Source organism: Galeopterus variegatus, unplaced genomic scaffold (assembly GCF_000696425.1).
Source record: "Galeopterus variegatus unplaced genomic scaffold, G_variegatus-3.0.2 Scaffold617, whole genome shotgun sequence".
Taxonomy (NCBI): Eukaryota; Metazoa; Chordata; class Mammalia; order Dermoptera; family Cynocephalidae; genus Galeopterus; species Galeopterus variegatus.
In genome coordinates, this window is record NW_007726728.1 from 270519 (window position 1) to 280510 (window position 9992).

The 9992-nt window shown below is 46.1% G+C and overlaps 1 protein-coding gene across 1 annotated transcript in view; it reads right to left on the minus strand.

The window, feature by feature from the left end:
• NUDT7 (nudix (nucleoside diphosphate linked moiety X)-type motif 7) overlaps positions 1–658 on the minus strand; it is a 12686-nt gene extending 12028 nt beyond the window's left edge. Inside the window, exon 1 of the mRNA XM_008570588.1 lies at positions 589–658. Coding sequence (XP_008568810.1) covers positions 589–623 — 35 coding nt within the window. The 5' untranslated portion in view covers positions 624–658. The remainder of the gene's footprint in view (positions 1–588) is intronic.
• Positions 659–9992: the final 9334 nt, after the last annotated feature.

Below are 9992 nucleotides of genomic sequence, written 5' to 3' on the forward strand. Positions count from 1 at the left end.
CCGCCCTCGGTGTTGCACCTGCACCGCGCTCAGCCAGTGAGCGGGAACCGGTCTCCACATGGGATCCGAACCCTCGGAGGGAGCGCCTCCGCGCTCTCAAGCGGCGCACTCTCCATTGCGCCACCGGGCCGGCCCATGCTCTTCTCATTTTATCCTCACAACAGCCTGGCAGGTGAGAACAGGATCACGTCCAGGTTCAGAGAGGTTACATAACCGAGAGACTCAAGGTCACGACTGGAAGGGACTTGAACCCGGGGCTGCCCGGTGCAGGGCCGTGCCACCATCAGCGGGTCCTGAGGTCCAACTGTGGACACACGGTTTGCAGAAGAGGGAAACCTGCGGCGAAAAGGGTAAGCGCTTTGACCTCGGGCCGGGGGAACAAACCCGCGCGTGCGTGAACCCTGCTGGCCCGAGCCGGCTCCGTTCCCCGCCAGAGGAGGTGCAAAGGCCGGGGGACTCTGAGGGCTGCCCGGGTTCGCAGGTGGAGGGGCGCAAACTCAGTCCCGGCCGAAAAGCCACGGCGGCTCCCACCGCGATCAAGGCCGCGCCAAGCCGGGCTCCGGGTGCCAGGGACCGGGAAGGCTTTACCTGACTGGCTTCTGGGGAGCGCAAGGTTTCGACATTGTCCAGGGGAAAGTTTTCTTTCCAGACTCTCGTCCGAGGGGCTCGGCAAACGGGCATGCGCAGAGCAGCGCAGATTCCGGGGCGGGGTGAGGGGAAGGGCCTACGGTTAGAGGTGGGGTTAGGGGCGGGGCCTAGGGCGGGAGACGGGGATCGGGGCGGGGCTAGCGCTAGGGGAAGAGAATTGGGGCGGGGCCTATGGCCGGAGGCTGGGCTAGAGGGGGGGGGCTTAGGGCCAGGTCTTCCGGGTCGCGCAGAGCAGCTTCTGCCCAGCTCCTTGCTCTTTCTCTAAAGCTAGCCGTCTGTGAATTCTGAAACTAATTGTAAAAGAGTTTAAAAAAAAGCGAAAATGCAGTGCTGGTGAGGTGAGGGGATTCTGACATTCATCTTATATTGTTGGGAGGTCTAGGTGGTTCAACTTTTCTAACAGCCGTAGGCACAGGCTTACTGAGCACCTACATGCTCCTGGTGCAGATCCCACAGCCAGCGAAAAGACGCATGGAGCTTACAGTCAACTGGGAGAGGGAGGCATAAATCAAATAATCACACAGGCCTTCAGTCCTTGGGGAGCCTATGAGGGAGAAACGTGGCTTCGCAGAGAGACTAGAAGTGGAGCTGATCTCGAATGCAGTGGTTCTCAAAGTGGACCAGTGGCATCAGCATCACCTGAGTCCTGTTAAAAATGTAGATTCTGGGGCCCCACGTTAGACCTGCTGAATTAGAAGCCAGGGGTGAGGCCCAGCCATCTGTGCTGTAGGGGAATTCTGATGCTCTGTAAGCCTCTGCTGTAAGGGATGAGTGGGGGTAAATAAGGGAAAGGGACAGGGGAGAGAGTTCCAGGAAGAGGGAAAATTTTTGCAAAGACCCCAGAAGGGGCTGGAGAAGAGAGAGTGCGAGGGACCCTAATGTGAGCTGGAACTGAGAGGTCAGTGCGGGGTGGATCTCTCCATTAGACCCAGGAGGCACAGTGTTTAGAGCCCACGATAATTTTAGGGGCCCACGAAAATGTTTGAATTTTGATTTCACTTAAAATCAGAAGAAGAAAATGAATGTAATTATAAGCAATACATAATAATGAATCTAGACTGGATTACTTTCATCTTTAAACCAAGGCAGTCATAAAATAGAGTTCATTTTTATTATTTTATGGAAGAAGGGACCCACAAAAACAAAAGTGAAAGTCATATTTTGGCCCTTGGTCAGTGGGACAGTTTGGCCACACTTCCCAAGACCTTTAGAACCACTAAACCAGCTCTCAAAGGTGTACCTGGGCAGTCCTTGTGGAGTCTGGGGAGGACCCAAACCAAAAGCTCAATGACATCCTAATAATAATGATGACGGCACTTCACCCACATTAGAATACTTAATCCTCTAAGCAACCCGATAAAATAGGGTTATTTCCATAGAGATATTACTTTCCTCTCTTTTCAGGAAATAGAAAATATCTTGCTTAAGGTTACACAGCTGGGGTACAGGGCTAGATTTTTCTGACCTCTGTGACTATTTATTTCAACACCACCACTCAGAAGCAACTGACCTATGAATTATGTTGATCGGATTATGAACAGTAAGGAGATAAACTAACTCCTCATCCAACATTCACTGCATAGCTACCACGTGCTAGGCATCAGAGGACCTCTTGATCTCTAAGGCCTTGAGTCTCGTGGGGTGATGATAGACATGTCTCGGCTGTAGTAATTCACACTGTGCTCTTGACTCTGGGTGAGATGGGAAGGAGAGTGCTTCAGAGGACTGGACCGGAGGCTGAACTTTATTGTCTGGGGATTTTGCTTTCTCTTCTTTCAGACATCCTTTGATGGAATCCTCATTTTCTAAGATGAGCAAGCCGAGGCTCAGAGTGGTCGAGTGCCTTGCGCATGGTCACACAGCAGGTAGATGGTGGAGCTAGACGTTCATCCCATCCAGTGAGCTGCACTTGGCACTCAGGATGTGATTTGAAGGGGAGGTGGGATTTCAAAAGGCCAAGGTGGGAAAGATGGCATTCTGGGCAGAGGGAACAGAAGAAGCCCAGCTTGGGTGGTGAGTCTTGTTCAGAAGGGCAGGTTGTTCAGCCTGGAACAAAAAGGTCATTTTGCAGAGTGGAGTCCTGGAAGTAGATGAAGAGGCTTTGGAAGCCACAGCAAGGTGGAGGTTGACCTTCTTCCTAAAGGGAGAAGAATAATTAGTTGGGTTTTAAGAAGATCTCTGTGGCAGCAGGATAGAAAATGGATTGGCAGTAGGGATAGAACAGAGGCTATCCGGGGCTCTTCCAAAAGTCTGGGCTCAAGGAACCAGAAAAGATTCTTTAAACCTTCTGGAACTGTCCTTCCACCCCCACCCCCACCCCCTTGCCAGCATCAGAATGTCAGAGTGTAGGAGTGACTTGGATGGCCTTAATGTAAAAAGCAGCATCCTGAGATGCTTTGGACTATACCACGGTTATATGCACAGTATCTTCTTTCATGTTCAGAAATACTGCTATAAAAAAAACCCAGCTTTTATGCTTTTGTAAGGCTGGAAGCCACAGCACAGGGAGCATAACAATGTGAATCGTAATGACATGGTGATGTGTGTGTGTCTGCACCTGCAAAACAACAGAGCTTCAAGGTTAATTGGCAGTGTCTTTTAGGAGAAATGACTGTCTCTATAGCTTTGCACACAGATTTGTTGGTAGCAACATGATTCTGGAAAATGTGTTAAAGAGAAGCAGAACTATAAAAAGGTCAGGCTAGCCTGCAAAGCCAACAGCTACATATGCTGGTCTCTCAAAAAAGCACAACCCAAGGGCCAGGGTGGGCCTTATCTGCAGACCACCCACCTGGAAACTTTGTCAACAGCACCTCAGGATCGGGCCTGGGTGGTGCAGAGATAAAGAGAAGAGCAACCAGCCTTTGGGAGCAAAGAATATCAGGGAAGACCTACAACAGACAATTAGCTTTAATGCCAGGTAAGAGCTCTAATCAAGGAAAGGGGGCTTAAGTGCTCTGGGGAGTGAAGAGCAGCAATTAATTTTGCCTGGGAGTAGGCAGTGGGGTCTGGGTAAGCTATTCAGAGACCTACCCAGATAACAGCGAACACTTCGCAAGTTCCTGAGAAAATAATGCTCAAGAAATATGAATTTGCTCCATTCCTTTCTCAATGTGCAGGAGGGTCTCTAAGGTCTTGCCTGGAAGTGTGAGGGGAAGGCTTTCAGATTAAGTCTCCAGAGTTTAATGGTTCCATCTGCTGGGCTGAGCATTTGAAAAAGCAGATACTTCCCCTTCTTACTCCTTCTAACTCAACCCTCCCTCCCCAGCCACCTTCAACCCCACCCCCCACCTCTTCCTAAATCTGGGAGGGTCTGGGAGACACAGTTTTCTCCCTTGAAGTAGAGGAAGTTGAGGGAGTTCTTTGAGGACTGGGTTATATAGAAGTGTCTCTACAGATGGGTCAGGAGTCCTCAGTATCAAAATTACCTGGGGGTGGGATGTCACCTGGACAATTCGATGCCCCAAATCCTACCTTGCAGGTTCCTTATCTCTGGGTGGAAACTCACCCAGGAACATGAATTTCTAAGCAAGCATCCAGGTGATTCTGTTGTAAAGGTTGAAGACACTGTTTAAAGTACTCCAAAGGGAGACACTTAATGTTGAGAAGGTGAGGCTACCTCCTTCTAACACTTGGTGATGTGGCAGCCCCAAAGAGAAGGGGAGATAATGATCACCGAAGGCCAGGAGGTGCCATTCCTGGTAGCATCAGAACAATCTTTCTTTCTGGTCTTGGGAGTTGGCAACGTAGGCAGGTCCATTTCAGGAGAGGATCCAGGGATGTTGAATGGATTGTTCTGTAGAAAGTGGAGTAGGGTGGATAGATTCCTTTATAATGTGGCCCTTACTTTTTTTTTTTTTTAAAGACTCATTAAAAAGAAAAGAGCTTGTCAGTTTGGTTCAGCACCTTCTCTGGTTGAGGGATAATTCTTGGGTAGGCATCACATTCAATGCTGAAGTTATAGAGGCACTTGATCTTTGGTCCTTTCCCTTGAGGGGCTGGTATCAGTTTGCCCAGGGACCTACGAAACAGTACTTAGGCCACAGCCTTAGGGATGCTGAAACAGGTGGGGCCCAAGCATCCTTATTTGCAACCAGACCCTTGGGTGATTCTGATGTAAGTCTACACTTTGAAGAGTGGGAAACAGAAACTGAATCTGAAAAAAAGTAAATATAAGAGTGGAAATCAGTTAGGTCCAAGAAGTCAGTGACCTGAGACTCAGCCCTTGACTTCTGGCAGCAGGTCTGGACTGGGAACTAAAGATTATGTAGGGATTATAAGGAAAATGTTTCTAGAATTGCCCTAGGTTACACAATGTAAGTGCTGGGAATTTATTTCCAGGTGCTGCAAATGTGATTTTGTGGATGGTGTTTTTCATCTATGTTTAATTTTCACTCTGTAACAATAAAACAGTTATATGTTAAGGTTCCTTAAATCTCTGAGTTTCCATGAGCCAGGCCTGCCAAAAACTGACTCCCCTGCTGGGCGAGCACCATTCATACATTTTATACCACTGTTGGCTCTCATTTCCATGCGCCTTTAGAAATGAGATAAACATTAGTTACGTTCAATTTCTTCACTGTCATGTAATTTTTGTGTAATGGAACAATCAAGTAGGTTTAATTATCAATGACGACTGTGCTGGGAAGTTTGTAATCGAAAAGCCTGGCCTAGGATTCACATCACGGCGTGACTGTGCCTCACAATGAGGAGCATTCTGCTCTCAATTAGCATGAAGATTAGTTGCGAAATTGGCTTAAGGTTTTCCAGCGCACATGGGTAGCTCAGTGTCTGTAGAAGAAACAGACTTTGCTCCACAGGGAATTCACCCTCTGTGGCCTCACCTTGGCCTTGGGTCTGTCTGCCAGGAACTCCTAACTCCACCCTGATTAAACCCTTTGGCTTTACTTGGCCACCTCAGCAAAGACCACATCCCTGTGCTCTGCTCACAGGAATTGCACTCTAACGTGCAGCCTCCTGGTGTAACTGTGATAATAAACACCATCCTATGGGCACACAGACAGATGGTCAACCCATTGGGAAGGATGTCATAGTGTGCTGCTAGCCTCTGGCTTCATGCTTGTCCTATGGCTGACTGCCTTAGAATGGCCACAAGATAGTTTTGTTGGGGAGGGATGGTGTTGGTCATTGCTTGAAGTCTTCAGAGGAAGCCAGATGGGGAAGTGAGCTGTCCTGGTGTAATTTCAAGGATCTGATGGTGAAGGACTGTATTTTTAGCACTGTCCCATGGAACTTTCTGCAGTGATAGAAATGCTCTATATCTGTGCTAATACGGTAGCCACTATTGTGAGCACTTGAGATGTGCCTAGTGTGACTGAGGAAAGAAATTTTAAATTCTGTTTACTTATAAGTAAGTTTAAATAGCCACATGTGGCTAGTGGTTACTGCATTAGCACTCTAAAGATGGTAGTTTCTGAGTTTCCTCCCATCCTCCAACCCTCTGGGAAATATCAGCGCAAGTTCTCCACAAAGGCACCATCATATTGGTCAGGTTAAATGCGTGATTTGGGGAAAATCTTAAAGGTGTATTTCCAGAGTATTTTGGGGGAATGGCATCTGGAAGCAAGCATCATTAATGTATTTTCTTTTACAAAAAATAATTTAAGTTCACACACTTTCCCCCTCTTCCCCACCAGGCATTCACTCCCATTCTACCCTCTACCACATCAGTAAGGGATTTGAAATTTAAAACTGGTCTTTAGATTTACCCCAAACAATAAACTTTTAGCAAAAACTGTGCGATTTCTTTATGTCTACTACATGGCGTATGAGTGATATGTTGAATATAATGATCAGATGTTTACCTATCCTTAAAAAGTTAATATTCTGGAAGAGGAAACACAGTATTTCCCAAAGTGTCTTCCAAGTGACCTTAGATCTGTGAAGTGCCCTGTGGGAGCACACATATGGTCGAATACATTTGGAGAAGGCTGCACTTGATACCTCCCCTTGCAGATATATAATCTGTATTCACATGGTAAAGTTTTCAAAGAGTCCAGCTGTAAAGAAATCTGCTTTCGTTTAGCCTAACTTTCCTCTGATGTACCTGGCCACGGAGTTCTTTTTGTCCCTGCAATACCCACTACCATTGCTCTGAGCTGGTTGGTGTCTTGCTGGAGGTGCTTTAGGTGGTGCTGCATGAGAGCAATGGGTAGCGACATAGGGGAAGATGAATTATTTCTTCCAGGGGATAAAGGAGAATTTCACAGAGTAGGCTAATGTTGCTGCCCAAAATAGTATCTAAAGTACTGCCTTTTTAAGTCCCCCTACCTGCTTTATTTTTCTTCATAGCACTCATCACTAGATGATATAACACATATTTAGTTTTCCTTAATCTTCTGCTTCCCTCCACTAAAACCTAAGCTCCAGGAGAGGGAGAGCAATGCTTCTTTTTCCCACTGCTGTGGCCCCAGCTCCCAGGTAGTCAATTTCTGTATTAACTGCATACAGAAATGAAAAAAATTTCAACTGGACTTTGAAGGAGAGGAAGGGTTTTGATGGACTACAGTGGAGGTAGTGTTCATTCTTGAAGGAAGGAGAGACTCAGAAGAATAAAAGCCCTTGGAGAGTCTTGTGGGGGGGGGGAGTTGGTTTTGATTGAAGAAAGGGTGGAAGTCCAGTAGAGGAAGATAATATTGCAAGGATAGGTTGAGGCCAGTGTGGAAAGAGAGAGCAGGAGAGCTGGCTCAATTTACAGGAGCAACTTCTAAGAGGGGCAGGAGGTTGGAGGCACCTTCCTGTCTCCAGAAAATGAGGGGTTCTGTGCTGGGAAGAGGCAGTGTGGGAAGTGGGGTACTCTCCATTTGCTGGCCAGGCTACCAGCCCACAAATGTATCCATTGATGTGTGTGTGTGTGTGTGTGTGTGTGAGTGTGTACATATATATATGTATATATATGCATGGCATCTGTTTTTATAAATTTCTACAAGGTTACACAAGCAAAATGAGATTGCATCAATGTTATCTACATAGAAGCAAAATACATAGCATAATACACATACACAACCAGAGGCTCTCAAAGGGTGCTGTCCTTATAAATAAGTGTCAGTGGGAAATTCGCTGAGCAGGTGAGTCATCCTTCTGGGGAAGGCCATTGGCTGTCGGACTGTATTTCCTTTCTGCTTTGTCATTCAGAAACCAGATGTGCTTTGGAGGCAGGGATGAAAAGCAGAACGTAATTCCTTTAATGTTGTCTTTCCTCATGGTTGAAAGCAACATTTTGTTCCCCACATAGATGCTGGGCAGCTAACTAGGCTAATTTGTGTAGCCCCATGGAAAATGAGATATTTATAGTTTTTACAACATGAGTCCTCTGACTTTTGCATAGGGATGAAAATGGAAGTCCTTTTTAATGTAGGTAAAAATGTATTCCCAAGAGCTTCCTTCTGTGCCGGGGCAGCGCTAGGTTTGCTAATTTTCTTACTCCAAACCCCCAGCTAAAGTGAGGTGAGTTTTACACTTCTTGCTCCAACTGAGTGATGAGAATGTTATCATTCAACACATCATGTTGTTATAACAACACATCACCCACGACAATGACTTACACTTGAGAACGCGTGTGTCAGGTGTAGTGGGACATTGTGTTTGTTGCTGTGTATGGATGGGCTTATGACCACCCTCTGAGGTAGACTTTCTTTTCTTTCCTTTTGCAGATGACTATGCTGAGGCAGAGAGCAGATAAACAGCTTAGTATCATAAAGTGGGTGTAGAAGGAGCTAGGATTCGAACAGGAACCATTTCATTCCAATGTCAATATCCGTTCTATGACATTTTGTGTCTTATTCAACACTTTTTAAAATACTTTTTATGTCTGCTTTTGTAGGTCTCCATTTGATTGCTACCTTATATATACATGTGTGCATAAATGAGGGTACTTCACAAAGTTCATGGAAAAATAGAATTAAAAGAGAATATGAATCTTTCCACGAACTTTTTGGAGTACCCTCGTACATACGTATGTGTATACAGATGACCTCAGACATCCTTCATTTGTTATATATACCTTACCTATTTAAAAAAAAATGGTTCAAGATGGTTTACCTGATATTAAAACTAAAGCTGACTTGGGAACATGAACCCAGTACAGATGGGAAGGGGAAGGTAATTGTACCAGAAGCTGAAATAAGGTGAGAAAATATTCACTGTGATTTCATTTATCTTTGAACTTTCAGATAGCCAAAGGAATAAAACAAGAGTCCTTCTCTCTTTGTCATTCTGTGTCTACAGCCTGCTAATTGTTCCCACCTTGTATTTCCTTGTGATGTGTCCCTGGATGATAAGCCCTTCTAGCTTCTGGGGAGGACCAGGGTCCCCACCTCAGTAGGTCAGAAGAGAAAGCGAGAGTGGATCAGCATCTAAGACTTAGAGCTGCCCTACTCCCTGAGGGATGGGGCATCGTGTGTGTGTGTGTGTGTGTGTGTGTGTGTGTGTGTGTGTGTGTGTGTGTAATGATGTTTTCAGGGAACTGACCTTAGAAAGTCCATACTAGCTGTAGTCCTGGACCCAATCGAGTACACTGGAGATTGTAGTTCATCCCTGGTAGCATCGGATTTTAAATAACTATGAAGTTCACAGAAAGGCAATATGTAACACTAAAGAGCTTTAGGGAAATGGGAGGAGCTGGCATTGCTACCTAGGACTACACATGGGTTGAGTCTGAGTACTTTAACCAGATTGAAGTGGATTCAAATCCTGTCTCAGATCTTGCCTGCAGGTTTAAACCGACTAATTAAATAATGGGATCACTTCATAGGACTACTTCAGCACCAGTTGAGAAGTACGTAAAATAGGATAGTCAGTGCCTAGTACATAATAAATGCTCCATGAACGGCAGTGTCACAAGGCTGATTTACAGAGATCTTACTGAGTTGATGGTTACTCATCTTTATGCCTTATTGTGCTTATGGAGATTCAGATGCAACATATTCCATTTACAAACTACAACAAACTTCCACTCATGTGGAAGCATTACCACTTCTCACCAATTTCTAGTTCTCTTTTTCTTCCTGGACATATAGGAGACTGCTCTTCCCATCTTCCTGCACAGCGAGATAGAGTCATGAGACTCGTTCTGACCAATGCAGCGTGAGTGGAAGTGATGTGTGTCACTTCTGGCTGAGAGAGTGGCCTCTGCAGGAGTCTCCAGTTTCTGCCCTCCAGCAGTTACCAGGGGCCACTGTTGAGGGAACTGTGTCCCAAAATGGTAGTGCTCTGTTATCTTGGGGTGTTGGGTCACTGGGTGGAGCCAAGCCCCCATCCCTGCCAATACACACACACCATGCTCCAGTTTCTTCTCTGCAGCAGTTACCTGGGGCCACTGTTGA